The sequence below is a fragment of the Agelaius phoeniceus genome, chromosome 5, assembly GCF_051311805.1.
Source record: "Agelaius phoeniceus isolate bAgePho1 chromosome 5, bAgePho1.hap1, whole genome shotgun sequence".
In the NCBI taxonomy this organism is placed as follows: domain Eukaryota; kingdom Metazoa; phylum Chordata; class Aves; order Passeriformes; family Icteridae; genus Agelaius; species Agelaius phoeniceus.
This window is the reverse complement of record NC_135269.1, coordinates 25,507,422-25,525,160: the sequence shown is the minus strand read 5'-3', so window position 1 is coordinate 25,525,160 and position 17,739 is coordinate 25,507,422. Positions and strand designations below refer to the sequence as shown.

The following is a 17,739-nucleotide window of genomic DNA, read 5'->3' as shown; positions in this document are numbered from 1 at the left end:
TTAAGACTTTCTGACTTGTCTTTTTGGTACCCTATCACTTGAAGGCATCCATAACCTTTCTAATTTTTTTAGCAGGACAAATGCTTCAGTGTTCTTAAACAGATAGTACCATCCCCACAGCAGCTGTATTTATGGTAGAAAGCAATGAGTGAAATGCAGTCCTTGCAGGAACTTAAACTCCAGTATCAGTGTTCATGACTGAAGTGATAAAGCATTCAGACAATGGGCTACCTTACAGCTTTGAGTGTCACACTCTTTTCCTGTGCAGTTCACACAGGAAGAGAGGTAGAGTTCACAATTTTTAGAAAACACTTTTCTTTCAAATTTAAATGGGCCAGTTAAAAAGAGCAAGAACAGTAAGTATTTAATAGTAATAAATTAATCATGTTAACACTTGGACTTATTTGTAGTTTTTAGCTACATTGTTGCAAGTCACTACTCTATGGGTTATTTTAAGGGCTTTTTTTTCTCAACTTCTGAATTTCTGCAGAGTAGATGTACACTAGAGAAAGGTTCTTACTGATTTTTGTAAAATGGTAGAGGGAATTGGCTTTGTCCTATAAGCTGCCATTCCTTGTGGAGAAAAAAAATGTATCTAGGTGATAAGAACAAAGATAAAGGGATTCTGCATGGGAATTGCTGGGAGATCAGTAAAAACTTCTGATAAAAAGAACAAAAATACCAGACAAAATACTAAAGGTACAGTCTAAGGATGGCAAGAATGCTGGACAGCAACAGAAAAGAGGGATGAGGTATTCCTCTAGCAAATATAATCCTATTGTAGAAATTGCAGTGAAGGTTTGAGAGAGCTCTAAGCTGGAAAGATGCAACTGGATGAGGCACATAACAGGTAGAAAAAGATGGAGTAGAAATGTGTTAGTTAATGCTCTTGCCTTCTTGACCTGTCAAACAATGCTTCTCTTTTTAAAACAGAGATAGTAGAATGTTGGTGGTGTTGATGGTGATAAAGCATCTACAATTTTCTTAATGGTTATTCAAAAGATGAATGTGTTAACATCAGTGATCCAGGCAGATCCTAAACAGAATGATTGCCTGCCCTAGAGCAAGGTGTGTATATTGAATATAACAGTAACAATCCTCAGTTTTTTCTAAACAGCTGAGAATAGCTTGGTTTTCGTTATTCTTTTCCAAGTAACCTTTTCTGGGAAATAAGAATATGATGTGACTGTAAAAGTAAAGATACAAAGATTGTTGGTTCAAAATACTCTATGAGCTTGAATGCCTTTTTTTTTTTTTTTTTGTATTTTTAGGCTGCCAAGATGTTTGATGAAGAAGGCAGGAAGAAGTTTTTCACACAAGACATGAATAATATCCTTCTGGAGTAAGTGCTTATCTGTAGAACCTTCCCTTTTTGGAAATGGGGTGAAAGGAAAAGTACAGAAGAGGAAGTATTATTGAGGTTGTTCCAACAAATCCCTTAAAAGTCAATGAAGGTAGATCAGTCTAAGCTAGTTATTAGCTAAAGAGACTTATGTATGTGTACAATTCCTGTCATGCCTGTCTGTCTTTATCCAGTGTAAAATGTTTTGCAGTGCCCTGGTCCTTGACTTCATGTGTAAACTTCAACAAAATTGCCTTTATTTACTCCTATCTCCCACTTTTGTTACTCAAAGGACCTTCAGCTTTCATGTGGGCAAACACCAGATTTTTTTTTCTCTGTAATCTTCAATTAAGGGTTTAATATAGAAAGTTCTGTGTTCATAATCTAGGAAACAAAAGTAATCTCTAGAAGACTATCACAAAGTCTCTCAATTTTGATTCACAGTGGTGGGTGTAAACTAAATTTGAATTATTTGAATTTTTTTAATGTTTTCGAATGTTCAACATTGCTGGACAACTACATATGTGAATGGTTTCTTGCCATTGATTAGGACTTCTTCCTTTTATAAAAAAGCTTATCTGAAAATATCTCAAGCTGCTATTTTTAATATGCATAGCTAGAATATGCTATGCTTCCAAAGCTTCCTTAGGTTTTTGTTCAGAAGTCATCTTTACCTTGGAGTGTGTCTGACTGTCTCCTGTTGTTTGTCAGTATTGAGCTGCAGCTGCAGGAGGTGAATCCTGCCATCCGCAATGGAGTCTACTCACACCTGGAGGCTTTTGTGCCGTGCAATAAGGACACGCTCATAAAGCGCCTGAAGAAATTACACCTCAATGTCCAGGTAAGGATGGGGAGAGCAGCTCCAGCAGGAGGCAACCATATGACAGTCAGTTCTCCTTGCTGCAGCAGAGTAGAGCAGTAGCCACACAGCCTCAAATCAAGAAAAATGTTTTGGGTCAGTTGCTAGATAAGTTTAAAAGCTTCCTTCCATATACATGATATTGTCACTAGGTTAGGAACAAATATTAAGTATTTCAGTGTCTTTAGTTGAGAAGAAAGTGTTTTCATCTTGAAAGCTGGATACAGGCTATTAAGGAGTGTTTCTGCTGTCATCACTAAGTATTACTGTATTCTTAGGGTACATATCAAAGCAGCAGAATTAGAAAGCCACAGTAATAATGGTTATGATAGGCTAAAAATACGTACTTTGGTTTTCACTTTTCTGTCAAGAAAAAAGGAAGGCAATGTGGATAATAGATGACCCAGCCTGTATTATTTGTTCAAATTTCCTTTTGTGGCTAGGTCTTACAAATACTTTGTATGCCATTTTCAGTTACTTTTCTTTTGAAGATTATTTTCCTGTTGAACAGAAAAGTTATCTGTGGTCTGAAGTACCCTGACCAGATTCTTTAGATAAAATCCAGGACTAAATCTTCCAGAGGATCTGAAAATGAATGCTGAGATCTCAGTGCTTGCTAACAAGGCAAACAGATTCAAATGCTATTATTTCTAAGCAGATAAACATAAAAGAATATTCTAGTTCTTTTCAATAAGCAATTAAAATTAATAATGTAAAGTCAGAAGATGTAGAAAGTGAATTTAAAACATGTAGCGAAGTGTATAGTATATTACCTTAATGTTTGAAATTCTTAGTATTTGGAGATTCTAAATACATAGTCCTTACCTTTCAGGCACATAAATTGCATGTCATAACAATCTACCACTTGGATAATATAATACATATTCATATTTTATTCATTACCTAGGATGTTTTTATACCACAGTTTTTGGAGACCTGATTAATAGGCTATTTATTTGCAAATGCTGAGATATTGATTGGTCAGTTTATTTTACTTTTTCCCCCTTAAGTTTTTTTCCCTTCCCTATTTTAATTTAAAAGCATTATTTAAAGAGATAATGCCATAATGTTTTGGGATGTTCATGACACATTTATTTGTGACTATTTTTTGTTGTTTCTCATCTGAGACTTACATGCATTTATATAATGCTGTTGCACCTAACAGGATTCAAGTGCCATGTAGAAGTATGTCTGTCACAGTCCATAAGTAGTACTGGGAATGTTACCTTGGGAGTAATCCAGAAATTTTCATGAGACTGTCTGAAAAGGTCTTTATTTTACATCTAATAGGATTATTTTGGTTCTCCTCTCTTCACAGGATGACCGCTTGAGAGAGCCATTGCAGAAGCTGAAACTGGCTGTCAGTAACGTCATGCCTGAACAGTTATGCAAGTATCAAGAGGACTGTCAGGCCCGCAATCAAGCCAAGAATGCCAAGTAGGTTACTCTGGAGGCTGTGCAAGCCTATTTAGAACCCAGCTGGAAGTTTGTATCCATGTTGTTTATTTCCTTAGCTTAGAAAATCACTCAGCCCCAGTTTAAGGGGGTCTTTCTTTAATTGTACAAATTACTTAATTTTGTGTGTTATTGTCTAATGTCAGAGAGAAATTCCATTAGCTGAGTGAGATAGGTCTTTATAGAAAAAATAATCTGAAGGATTACTGGTTGATTACCTAACATGGTGGAGTAATGGAGGAGGATGGTGTGTTGAGGTTGATATACTTTATCTTTGTTCATTGTAATTGTTTTGATCATAGTTAAGTAATTTTAGACTTGGAGAGGTATTAATAGTTTGATAAGTACCCTGCCAGTTCCCAGTAGAGGAATTGCTGGCTTTCACTGATGCTATAAGCTTCATCTGTAGAGTGTGTCCTTTTCACTTCTCTGAGAAACTATAAAGCAGTGGGGAGAGGGAGATTACACTGTTTATCTTATAAGGAAATGTAGCAAAAATCTGAAAATAGGTCCTCTGTGGGTTGTTTTTCCCCCCAACCCTTGAATGACACTCCTTTTTAATGAAATATTTTGTTTGTGTAGTATAGTTCTAAATAAAATAATTGTTCAAACTGTAGGTTGCAAGCAGAAGATGAACGAGAGAAAAATGGATCAGAGGAAGACGATGATGAGAAACCTGGAAAGAGGGTAGTTGGACCCAGAAAGAAGTTTCACTGGGATGACACAGTGAGGTAAAACCAAGAATTTTCACTGACTTTATAAAGGGATCTCCAAGAGGATGTTATTACATGATACTGTTGAATAAATAATTTTCCCCGGAATTACACCTTGGAGGAGTTCTGAAGAGTGTTGGTGTTAAATAGACAAACTGGAATTCTGTTATGGTGAAACATCTTCATCTTTAACTCAAAAGGAAAATAATCCTGTGTCCAACCCTTTCACGTTTCACTGCTTGTTTTTTTCGCTTTATCCAAATACATGAGAATTTTCAGACTCCAGGACTTTGAGCTTCTTTAGTCAAAGAACAGGTGTGTAAGCAGTGTTATAGCTGCTTTTCACCTTTCTAGAATACATTACAAAACACCAATGAGCACTAGAGATGTCTGCCACAGGAGGACAGGCCATCAAGATTGGTGATACTGATTTGGCAAGCCTCCCAATCCAACAACAACTAGAAAAATGTATTAATTTTAACCCCTTCTGTTCCCTCTGAACAGAAATTCTTTATCTCTCAAGAGCAGCACAGATTCTTATCTGAAATGATCAGATACTAGAGTTTGGTTTCCTAGAACAGATTTTTCTGAAAAACTGAGATGACTATTATTTAAGTAATCTAGACTTTTAAGCAAGCACATCTTTCTGAATTAGTAATTTCTCACACAAGATCTAAGATAATTTTAGTACAAGTGTGTATGCGTGTGTATATATATATGTATGTATTACTAAAAGGGGCTGATGGACTTCTCTCAACGAGTCTTTTTGGTATGTGAAGACAACAGGGAAGAAAGCTTCATAAAATATGTACTAGCAATATAGCTTGGACTGACCTGGAGGGGAGAGATACTTAAATCTGTTGCTTTTTTCGTTCAAGAGTCTCTAAAAGGATGATGTTACTTAACTGTGTGTACTTTTAGATTTTTAAGATCAAAAGATAAAATCCCTATCAGAAAGAATCCTCTGAAGTACTCAGTGTAGGATGGATTTCAATGGTAGAGCATACGAGTTTGTAATAGCAATACTTTGTGCAGTATAAACTTCCAAAAAACACAGTTGGAACTGAGCACTTCCTACAACTATCAGTAGACAGCAGCTTCAATTTCTTAGCCTCTTTCTGCTGAGCTTTTGAAAGGACTGTGTCTTTCAATATATTTATTTTGTTTCTTTTTGCAGGTCTCTGTTGTGTAATCTTGTCAAGATCAAGCTGGGATGTTATGAGCTAGAGCCAAATAGAAGTCAGTCTGCTGAAGATTACCTCAAAACCTTTATGGAAACAGAAGTGAAACCACTTTGGCCTAAAGGCTGGATGCAGGCAAGGTAAGATAACTGCTTTAGGTATCTACTCATTATGGTGTTAATGATTTCTTCAGTTCCTATTTATTGTCTTACATTGACTCAACCATGTACTATTGATATTGGTTGGAACTTAGGAGTATGTTTGTGAAGCTGGAATAGTTTAGAAGAACAAATATTTTTCTAAAATTAATTTTCTGTGTTGTTTGTAAGCCTGAGAGTGAAAAAAACCCACTGTTTTCCTTGGACAGCTATTTGCTTTTATCATCTCCTAGAAACTGAATTTGCCACTGCTTCTAACACAGCGTGAAGCTTCATTTGAGGAGAAGTATGAGGTGGGAGGGTAACAGCTTGGAAAGTTCTTTGTGATATAGAAAGTGATAATGATCTGGAAATCAGTTTGCCTGTATGTTGGAACACTGCATTATCAAACTGCTCACACGGGCTTTAAAATTATAAGCTAGAATTTTGATAGCGGTGTTCACAACAGACTTAAGGTTCTTGCTCACTATGTCTTGTTTGCAGTTGGGATGCTTTGTTTTACAGCAGTTAAAAACACACCGGTTTCTAGACTTGCTTGTTTTACACTTCCTGGCATACAGCTGACTTATTTTGGTGCAATTATTTAGTTTTTTGTGTAAGTAGACTAACGACTTTGATGTTATCTGTTACGAAGATTTTATTGAATTAGATGAGACAGAGAATCCCAGTTTTGTTTAAGAATGGAAGATAGGACAGAAAGATCACTGATGATAGTGGAGAAATAGTCAAGAGATAGTGAAGTGATTCAAGAATACATAGAAGTGAAGCATGTTTAAACTTTGAATTGGAAAGCTATAAAATATACGGTTCTCTCCGTTGGATAAGTCTGCTGAAGATTTCCATGAGCTTTTAAACTATCCATACAATTGGATTCAACAACAAAAGACAAAAACTAAACAAAAAAACAGAATGCCCCCCAAAACAAACCAAAACCACCAACAGACCAAACAAACCCCAACAGGTGACAGATCATAACTTCCTGTTGACCACCAACACTTCATTTACTAACTGGGTGGTTTTAGTACCATAATGACTTACAAATTGTCCTGTATCTACTGGGTGGCACTTTTTTGCTTTCTGTTAAGGAAGTTATGTATTGTAATTTGTAGGCAAACAGGTTTGCTTGGAAAGAGGAAAAGAAAGTATTTCCTGGAGTCTGGCAGTGGTAATTCTAATAGACTACATAGTTTGTATTCTGAATGCTCATTTTGTTGGGATGTTATGTTAGGGATTATGCTGAAGGCTTATAATTTTTTCATTTTTATATGTGGCCTCAAGTGAGAAGGAACTATATAAACTTGAAAAAAAAATAGGTATTTAATGCTAAAACTGATCTATTGACCATGTATTTTTTAAGGAATTCTTACTGATCAGGATAGGTCTATGGTACCGGAACTTTGTGGGTTCAGCTTAGGAGAAAAATTTCTTGCACTTTCAAAGTTAACTGTATTTAATGTTTCTTATAGCTATATAGGGAAGGAAGAGGGAAGGTATTGATCATAACTGGAAATTACAGAATGTTAAGGGTGGAAGGGACTTCATATACTGCTCTGTCCTTTCTTTGTACCATGTCTGATTTCTGTCCTTTTATAGTACCTAAAATTGTGTCTTTACCTTGAAGGATGATGCTACAAATTACTGGGGCCTGTGATTAGTTCTGAATTTTCATTTCCAAATTGAAAAGATTAAGGAATGGATAAAGCACCAAGAAGGAGGTGGGAAGGGAAATATTCTGAAGAAGCTGTATATGTCAGGAGGTGGCACGTTAAACATGTAACGATGAATGTTGGTTTTGCTCCATGATGTTCTTCATAGGTGTTCAGTAGTCTCTGATGGAACAATGCAATACAGATTTGGAGGTTAGTTTGGTGAAGAAAATGTGAAAATGGAGCTGGAAATAGAATCTGAGAAGTAAGGCATTGAACTGTAGTGAGAGGATCAGTGTTTTCTTACTAGATGACATGAGATTTTTGGATACTCAGATTTTTTGTAATTATTGCAGCTCTGCAGGTTATATTATCAGTGGTGAAAAGCTCTTGTTTAGACAGCTGTTCATGGTGTGGTCAGTGTCAATGTGATGGCAGTGCTGTAAGAAAATATTGCCTTTCCTAGTTTGCCTGTCTGGAAACAAGGAAGGGGACCAAGTGTTCATTGTCTATTCATAGCTGCATTTGAATAGTAAGCTGTAGGATAGATACAGGTCAGCAGTCATTTTCACTTTCCACTTGGCAACTAAGGAGCTGAAAACATTGAATAAAAGCATGGCAAGTATTGAGATGTGTCATACTGGCTCCTGCCATTCCTTGGCTCTGTAGTAATATGTATGTGTCAGTCCAGTGTAACTGAAGTCAGAGAAATTATACACAATAGCCTCAAGTTTTTCTTTTACTAAACTTTCAAAAACTTTAGTAAAAGTTTATTCAGTACTAAAAGTACTGAAGAAAACTAGAAACAAGCTTGGCTACTGTGTTCTGACTTTTATCTTCTGTGCTTTAAAAAAACCCCACAAGAGATTAATAACCACAAACCCAAGACTATGGATCAGTTTGTTGGACTGTAGTGTGAAGAGTTTACAATAATCTTTTATTTTATATTTGAACTATTTCATTAGTCTTTGAGGAGTGAGCATTCAAAGTGTATTTCTTCTGTCCAGTTGAAGAAAGTAATATTCTCTTATGTTGATTTTTGCTTGGCCATTTACTGAGGTATTTTGAGCACAAATGCAAAGTATTATAATTTCTTTAGATCTTCTGTTTATGGATGCCAAGACCTATACCATAACAGCACTGCAAAGTAATCATTAGTTCCCTTGGGGACAGATAATCAAAGGCTGGTTCTGAAAACCAAAGGATATTTGGGTATTTGGTGGTCAGAGGCTGTTTGTCGCTGTAGAATCATTTCATGTTTCTTTTCTCACCACTCTTTTAGGATGCTTTTTAAGGAAAGCCGAAGTGTTCACAATCACCTCACTTCTGCTCCGTGAGTATAATAGGGACAATTTGCTTTACAAGATCTTTAGGTTGTGCAGAGCATCTTTTCTCATCTTCCTGCTACCTGTTTTAGACAGAGGGAAGGAAAGGGAGGTACTTTGGGATTTGTTTGAAGATACTTACAGTGATGCTTATAATCTTCTTTAATGCTTTAATTTAGGTATATAACTGTAATGTTCTTGTGGCATTATATTTTAACTCACTTGTGAAGTGGCTAGATAACTCCAGGGGTATTAATTCTTGAATTAATACCTTTTACTCAAAGCACTGCGCACTGCCTAAATTTTGGCATTCAACCTATTAAACTGAACTCAGAATGCAGTACTTCCTGCTTTTTTCTTTTCCTCAAAAATATCTCTAATCACAGAAGTCTGTGTATCTTAGTGGGATTTTATCATCTTCATTTTCAGACAACGCTGTGTGCCTCTCTGGAGCTGTCCACATTCAGTCAGAATTCAAATAGATTGTTATGACTTTAAATAACACCACAATTGCAACTTTTGTGATAAATATGAATAACATAGGGTATTTTTCTACATAACATCAAAACTGAGTCATGGTCCACCTACATTAAAATCTTTTTTTAACCAGGTATTTCTAGTTGCTTAGGAAAGGATCAAAAATTGCCTCCAAGATATAAATCTGTTGATTGCCCTTGAAGAAATAAAGTGTGAAATGCTGAATCTCTAAGTTGAAGCCGATAACTAATAATCCCTAATGCTGTCCTTGCTTGCATAACTACAGTTTGTGTATGTTGCAGAAGAAAATCTGACAGTTTGCTAAATTACTTCTTGCAACAAACAAATTAGATACAACTGTTTTAATAGTTGATAAGCAACAAACCACTTTTGTAGGGGGAAGAAACAGCTGGTTTTATCCAGTTTGAAATAAATGAGAATAGGAGGCATCTTCCTCAGGGACAAAAATGTCAATGTAAAAAGTGAAATTCTATTGCTATTCTAGAAGACTTCTGTGTAGACAAAGCAAACTGATAATATTGAGAGGCTGAAATTAACTGATATTTTGATGTTCCTCTAAATCAGAAAAATAAAACCATCTCTCTGCATATACCCTGATCTATATGTCAGGCTATGTCATCAATTCAGTTGATTTTGCAACTAATTTACATAGAGATACATGACCAGGAAAATGAATTGATAGTGTGCTATTTTTCTTTCCCCCTATATTTTAAACCATTTTTCATTTCAAGGATGTTTTATTATTTAAGCTGGATTCCTGTAGCCATCATTCTAGTTTATTGGGGTATAATCAAGGTAACACTTAAAATGAAAGTTACTTGCCTTTTGTTTTGGTCTTCTGATGCACATTTATCCCTTCTGTTTTAGGGCAAAGAAGAAGGTGATTCTGGCCCCTAAACCCAAAGTGAAGGTAAAAGCCTATTAAAATATCTGAATACCACTTAATGGTCCAGTGTGACCATTTGATACAACCTGTTTCTGCCTCTGATCCTGAAAAATTCTTGCAGAAAGTTTTTCAGGCAGTCCTTATTGGCTTGGTGGTGCATTACTTCAAAGACTGTAGTACAAAATACCTCTGTGTAACTTTGCCACTTTAGGCTATATAGTTTTTTTGAAAATTGACTATGAAGAGGTACTAGTTGCAGTGATGTTTCGCATTTTTGAATGTGTGCTTTGTGTGTTTTAAGTTTAACGTAAACTTAGCATCACTGGAAAACAGTGTGGTTGGAAGGATACCATATATAGTATAGAGGTCCTCATTTGACATGACCAGGTGTTGTCTTAATTCAGTAGCAGTTTTAGTAAGTGATCAGAATAGTTACCCTATTCTTCACAATATTGGTTGTTCTTCACTGTATGGACACTTTTAGTTATGTGGAGCAACAACACTAGATTTTTAAATCCAAATATTGAATTAGCGCACAGGGCTCCAGCACCTAGTTATCATAAGTATCTTAATATGAAAATTTCAGTAGTAGATCTTTGGTTTGTCTGAATTTACTGAAATGAAAGTATTACAGTCTTTTTTAAAGTATTAAAAGTCTGCATAAAAGTATTACACTGAAGATTACCTTAAATCAATTTCAGGAAGACTGTTGAACCTGATGTTTCTTATCCTTTCATTTTCAGGACTCCAGTCCAAAAAAAGAACAGAAAACCTGTATGTCTTCAGTCAATTCAAGTTGTGCTCCTGTACTGAGTTCCAGTGCAGCTGTGTGCACCCCAGCCAGCTCTAGCTGCACAGCAGCTCCAGAGACCATCTGCTTGGATGACTCACTGGATGAAGACCTCTCTTTCCACCCACCCTCACTGGACTCTGTTTCTGATGCTCTGGCAGTTATCAATAATGGTGCCAAGGGATCACCTCTTGGGTCCACCATAGACACACCAACATCCAGACCTCGCCCTGGGCTGAGGGAAGAGAAACTAGCAAGCATTATGAGTAAGTTGCCTCTGGCAACTTCAAAGAAAGTAGAGCCCACTCAAACATCCCATTCATCAAGTCTTATTGCTGGTCACACAGGGCCAGTACCAAAGAAACCCCAGGACTTAGTTCACACTGGTATCTCTTCAGGCCTTATTGCTGGATCTTCAATTCAAAATCCCAAGGTTTCCTTAGAGCCTTTGCCAGCCAAACTACTTCAACAAGGACTACAGAGGTCAAGTCAGATCCAAGCTGCTTCCTCCTCTTCTCAGACTCATGTTTCTTCCTCTAAGACTCAAGCAGCTATTTCCACCTCCTCTCAAAGAACCAAGGACATCTTGGTATCATCTGCTGAGGCTCAAGGTGGTACTTCCTCAACATCACAAGTGACAAAGGTGCACCAGCATTCAGCTGTACAACAGAAATACGTATCTCCCTTACAAGCAACTATTAGTAAATCACAGACCAATCCTGTGGTGAAATTGAGTAGTAATCCCAAACTCTCTTGCTCATCACCAGTGATCAAGGCTCAAGATAAGTCTGTAGTGTATCGCCTGCCTTTGTCTAATCCCTCATCCGGAAGTGGCTCTCAAGTGTCTCACCCACTGGTTTCTCGGACAACATCCAGCACCTCTACCTCTAGTAACTATTTAGCCAAGGCTATGGTGTCACAAGTTTCTTCCCAGGGTTTCAAGCCTCCCTTCTCCATGGCTGCCTCTCCCAAACCTGCTGCCTCTCCCAAGCCCACTTCATCTAAGCCCTCTGTGACACCCAAGCCCAATGCATCACCTAAATTTTCATCCAAGTCCACCTCATCCCCCAGGCCTGCAACAACACCCAGTTCTTCCAGTTCAAGTGCACTAGTTTCCCAGAGTAGTCACTCCAGCAACAACCCCCTTCATAAACAGACCAGTGGTGTAAATATCAGCAGGCAGTCTCCCACAGTGAATTTGCTGTCCTCTAATCGCACCTCAGGCCTTCAGCCTGCAAAAAACCCTCAGGCTTCTTCAAAATTGCCCAACTCTTCTCCTTCTGGAACTGTTGGTAAAAATAATCTGGGTGGAGTTGGAATGAATGTACCTGCCAGCAGAGGCAGTAACCTTAACTCAAGTGGAGCTAGTAGGACTAGTCTGTCTGGGGGAGCAGGAAGTGGAACACAGGGTGCTACTAAACAATTGTCAACTCCACACAGACCATCTTCTGCCTCAGGGTCTCCAGTTGTAGCAGCCAGCGTGCAGGTATGCATCAAACAAGTTTACATTTGAGCTGTACATTAATGTTTATCACATTTATTTTGTAAACATTCTTAGGATTTTTTACCTTGATTTGTAAATGTCATAAATTTAATTTTTTGCCTTTCTAAGCATAATGCTGATACTGATGAAACTGTTTCACACTAAAGAATATGTATTTCCAGCTGATGTGAAATGCAAGGATCAGTGTGGAACAAATCCTCACTGTAAACTGTTTGTCAGTCTATACTGTGGAAAAGAATTCACTTTTTTTTCTTTTAACAGCGCTAGAAAAGGTAAGCTTTGTGTAACCATATTTTCAGGGGATGTGGTATGTACTTGCACTATTTGATTTGTGCATTCTCTCATATTTACATATTTATAATGATGGTGGTCATGTAAAAGGTATCTTCGTACATTTGTTGTCAGACTTCATGATTACTACAAAACTAGAGTTCAGTTGCCCGTGGTTGAGTGTAATTCAAGACTTGTAATTAACACTTGCAAGGGCTTTTCTTTTGTATTGTGACTGTATTTTATTTTGTAGGATCTAGTCAAACTGAATGAGACACCCCATTATTATATAAATACCCTGGAAACTGAAAGCTTATACTATCACTAGAGACAAGACAAATCAAACAAAACAAATATTTTGAAAATACTGTTGTTCTTAAACCTATAAACCTATTATTTACTCAGAAGACAACCTGCTTTCCTAGGTTGTGTTCTTACTGGGAACTGAGATGATTTGATGTTTTCCTCTTTCTAGTGCTCTCTATGCTGAAGTCATCAATACTTACAAAAAAGTAGTATTGCTTTAAATTATATTCTTGGTGTACAGCAAATCAAAAACTTAGTATTATTCTAAATAGTGAAACATTTTGAAACATTTCTGTTGCATGGGAGTGATGTATACTTGACTTCTGGCAATATTTTATAATCTTTTAGTTTGCCATCAAATTCTTCTTAATGCAGCTGAATAACAGGAGGAAGATGATTTTTACAAGACACTTCTATGGTCTTTCATCCTACTGTACTGAAACAGTCAGCAGTAAATGTCTGGCAGGCTCTGACACAGCGTTCACTTACTCTAGGTGCTTTGAATGGCAAAGAGATCCACAGCCTGTATGCTGTGTACAGGCCACTGAGGTACCACAGAGGGTCTGCAGAAGAGCTGAGCCAAGTACAGTGCAGTTTGAGTACTCTTGAAGGTGCCTGGAGGAGACAAAAAGAGCTACAATGAATGGATTGGGAAGAGGGTTGTTTCTTCCTGGTGCAGTCAGCAGAATTCAGTGGATGCAATGGCTGTGATGTAGAACAAAATGTGAAATGGGTATGGTAGTGCTTTAACATGACTGAGAAGGGAAGTAAGCAGTGCTGTGCTGGATGAGATGAATTCTGGCAAACCCTCCTGTAGCTAAAGGCAAGTAATTTTTTTGTTAGAAACACTGGTCACCCAAGTAATGAAATGCATTTTGGCCACAGTCCTACTGAAGAATTGTGGCACTGAATTGTGGGGGTGTGTGGTGTATAATAAGTAACATGAGTCCGTAGTAGAATACAGCAAAATAAGGTGTGTTGGTATATAGAAAGGGGTAAATCAGCTAAAGGTACTGAGCAGCATACGGTATCACTAAAATAATTATTGAGACCTTTCATGTGGGCTTTCTAACACTTCAGAAATTACTTTCATAAAAATGGTTCAATCAAAGAAGATAAACCATGGAATAAGGCTGTTGCTGCTGTGCACTGTGAAGCTTAGTCAGTGGAGTACATTCAAGGAAAGATGGGAATTAAATTATCTCCCAGTTCAAGTACACTAAAAGGGAAGAGATTTGTGATAACAGAGGTTTTATTTATTTATAAATAAATGCCTAATGGCTGGCTGCTGAGCCAACATCACTTCCAGGCTAGTTTTTAGGAACCATGTACTAAGGACTAAGTTACTCCTCTTACAACTTCACATAAGACTGAAAGTGAATCTCCTTTCTTTTAAGCCTTAGGAATTTAATTCCTATTTGAGATGCTGTTAGAAGATGAGAATGGTACCTGCATTGCTCATTACAATATTCTGGTCTGCTTACATGAAAGATGAAACTAGATTATTTCATGTGATAATAAAGGTGTTCTTAACTAGGAAGCTTCCAAGAAGTGTTTGCCTCCTTTCCACTTCTGATTTACACCATTATTTACCAGAATACAAGTTTATACTTGCTGAAGCCTCACAGAAAGTTACATCTTAAGGACACAAAGCCAAAGAGTACATATGTGATTTCCTTAAAAAGCTCTAGCTACCATTAGTACTCTTGAGCAGAATCTACCTTAGACTTCTAAGGATCTTAATGACTCAGATCTACATGACCAGGATGAGCCCTTTTAAGAACTATTGTACATGAGTTAAATAGAACCATCTGAACTGCGGTTCCTTTAGGGTGTGCTCTGTACCTCTTTTCTTCACTGTATTTCTCTCTTCTTTTTGAGGGAGTAAGCAAGATCTTGGCAGAGCACTTTACAAAAGTTTGTTTTGAGGCATTTTTTCAACAAATTCACAGTTGCAAAACATTACTGTATTGCTTTTATTTTGTTGCCCTTTACTAGATTACATAGACAATGAACAGTTGTCAATTTTTTGTACATAAGCTTATTGTGAAATTAGTACTTTTAAAGGCAAAAGAGAATGATAGTGTGTTGATACTTTTCATTCTTTTTTTTCCTACTTGTGGGATAGAGTATGTTGTAGAAGTTGGTACCTTTAAGATGACCAACATAAGCACTTGCTAGGAACATCACTTGTAGGTAAATGCCTCGGTAAATGCCCTTTACAGGGCCACTGTTCTGAAATACTGTGTTTTCTCATGAGAAGAAACTGTCCTTCCTTTAGCTGCTTTCATTGGAACATCTTAAGACCAAAACTGGTTATAAAAATTTATCCATGCTAGGAGATTTCATCACTTTGCTTTTTCTGTAAGTTGTTATTACAGAACTCAGTGAAATGTCATTTTCATTTTATGCTCATGTGTTCATTAAAATGATTCTAAATTTTGGGTGTAGTTGAGGCTTACTTGTACAAATGCACAGATTTGTAATCCTATTCCGTCTGAGTCTTTTAATTCAAATAACTACAATATCTGAGTTGGAGTCTGATTCAAAGTGCTTTCTATACTAAGTGTTTTGTAGTAGATAATTAGAGAACTGAACATCAGCATATGAAATTACTGTATATGCAGTGAAGGCAAGATTGTTAAACAAGAATAAGCTGATCTAATATTAGGGGAATTAATGTGATTTGGGAGCTGTTGTAGCTAAAATGTTCTGGCTAATCTTGCATTTTTATTTTAAAGCTGCAGTGAATTTAACTTCATTTTGACATTTAGAGTGGAGAGATTATTTTCCTTTGTCTTTTCCTCTGACATGTGCATACACACCTCTACATATGTATGTATGCATTTTGCTAACCTGTCTTCTTAAGTTTGGGGATTCTTACATATGAATCTTAATTTTCAGAATTCATTGTTTCTCTGCAACCTCTTTAGAAATAATGTTCTGTTAAGACCCAGATTTGCAAAGGGGAGAGGTGTAACACTGTACTTCTGAAGAACCTCAGATCTGCATTGGATAATTTCATATTATTAATCTAATAGAAGATATTGCATTACGTTGTGACTGTAGGCCCAGTGCATAATAAGAAAGGAGATCAAGGAAATTAGCTGTAAGGCTGATGAGAAAAACATTATAGATGAACCATACTTTTATGTCTGAATCTGCAATATAATTGTGCTTGCTTAGCAAATGAGCACTGGGAAGACTTCCTAGGTGGATAACTGGATATTCATTAATAGTTTAATATACTTCTCAACAGAGCAACACTTAACAGGGAATAGTTGATTTTTATACCCTTAAAGAATACAATTCAGATCTTTAAAAATCTTGAAGTACTGCTTCTTTTTTTTTTTTTTGCATAGTCAACAGCAGGAGCATCACTACTGGCTAATGCCTCACCTCTGACTCTCATGGCATCACCCCTGTCTGTGACCAGTCAGAACGTGACGTCTGCACCATTAACTCCTTTTGGGATGCTGGGTGGCCTTGTTCCTGTGACTGTGCCCTTCCAGTTTCCCTTGGAGCTGCTTGGCTTTGGGACGGACACAGCTGGAGTGACAACCACCTCGGGATCTACCTCAGCGGCTTTCCACCACAGCCTAACTCAGAGTGAGTGGAATTATGACACTGTGCTAAACGGAAAGATGCATCCTTAAAATGGAAATTGAGTAGTGAAGCAATAAAGTCCTCAGACACTCGGATTTGCTTCATAAAAATCCCTACAGGAGAGTAAATGGGATTCCTTCACTGGTAAAAACTTTCTTTACATAATACCTATATGTTATAAATCACCTTTGATAAGCTTAACTTCATTATTATATTCATGGTATACGTTTAGTTTTGAACATACTTTTTTTGGGTTAACTTCTAATACCTTATTTTTAGAAAGGAGTTTAAAAGTCTTCAAATGTCACAGTTCAAATAAGAGACTTAAGGTGATTCCTCAAAGTAGCTTTAACTCAATAACCTCAGATATCAAACAGCTCTCTTACAAAGAACTGTCAACCACAATGGCATTTACTTTTTCATGCTTATAAGGAAGCTATTTATGTCCTTAAGCTATATGAAATGTTGGTCTTTCTGCCAAACCAAATTATATGAAGAGTTGCATCCCAATAGCAAGGCATGGTCCTTGCTCTGACATTTGACTAACTGTATTTGAATAGGTTTGTCTTTGTTGACTTATTCCAACCATCAGAATGCTATCGGGTATTTATTCTTTGTTGTGGAGATAAGCTGCTACTGCTAGACTATAAAAACCTTTATTTCACAGAGACTGCCTCTCTCCTCAAGATTTATTTTTTATCTTTGTTCTCCCTTTTTTCCCTCTCCAGACTTACTGAAGGGTTTACAGCCAGGTGCTCAGCATGCAGCAACGCTGTCTCACTCACCTCTGCCTGCTCACTTGCAGCAAGCTTACACAGGTAAAGACATGATATATTTCTTATTTTTAACTTATTTTAACTTAAAAGTCAGATTTCTGCCTTAGACTGAAATATAATGTACATCAGCACTTAGTTTAGAGAAGACACAACACAGGGACAAACATTGGGAACAGCTGGCAGAACGTACTCTATTGTAGCAGTATTTTTTGGAACCTGAATGATTTTTTTTCCCCTACTACTCTTCAATATCAGGAACAAAAAAAAACCCAAAAATTCCAGTACTTTACTGCAACAATTCTAGAAACTGAAGTGTACAAATTCATCTAGTGGGGAAAAAAGGAATAGTACTTACTGGACAGTAACATGATTGTTTATAGGCTGCATAAAGTTTTTTCCCACTAAAAATTTTCATTTCCCCTTT

General features: G+C 36.9%; 1 protein-coding gene across 2 annotated transcripts in view; it reads left to right on the top strand.

Annotated features, from left to right (window-relative positions):
• The window catches only part of UBN2 (ubinuclein 2), a 51,768-nt gene that overhangs the window by 24,247 nt on the left and 9,782 nt on the right, over positions 1-17,739 (top strand). For both annotated transcript variants that reach the window (XM_077178647.1, XM_054630924.2), the window contains exons 7-16: positions 1,272-1,342; positions 2,054-2,183; positions 3,520-3,638; positions 4,274-4,387; positions 5,547-5,690; positions 8,637-8,687; positions 10,045-10,087; positions 10,807-12,339; positions 16,296-16,542; positions 17,268-17,357. In XM_077178647.1, coding sequence (XP_077034762.1) covers positions 1,272-1,342; positions 2,054-2,183; positions 3,520-3,638; positions 4,274-4,387; positions 5,547-5,690; positions 8,637-8,687; positions 10,045-10,087; positions 10,807-12,339; positions 16,296-16,542; positions 17,268-17,357 — 2,542 coding nt within the window. The remainder of the gene's footprint in view (positions 1-1,271; positions 1,343-2,053; positions 2,184-3,519; positions 3,639-4,273; positions 4,388-5,546; positions 5,691-8,636; positions 8,688-10,044; positions 10,088-10,806; positions 12,340-16,295; positions 16,543-17,267; positions 17,358-17,739) is intronic.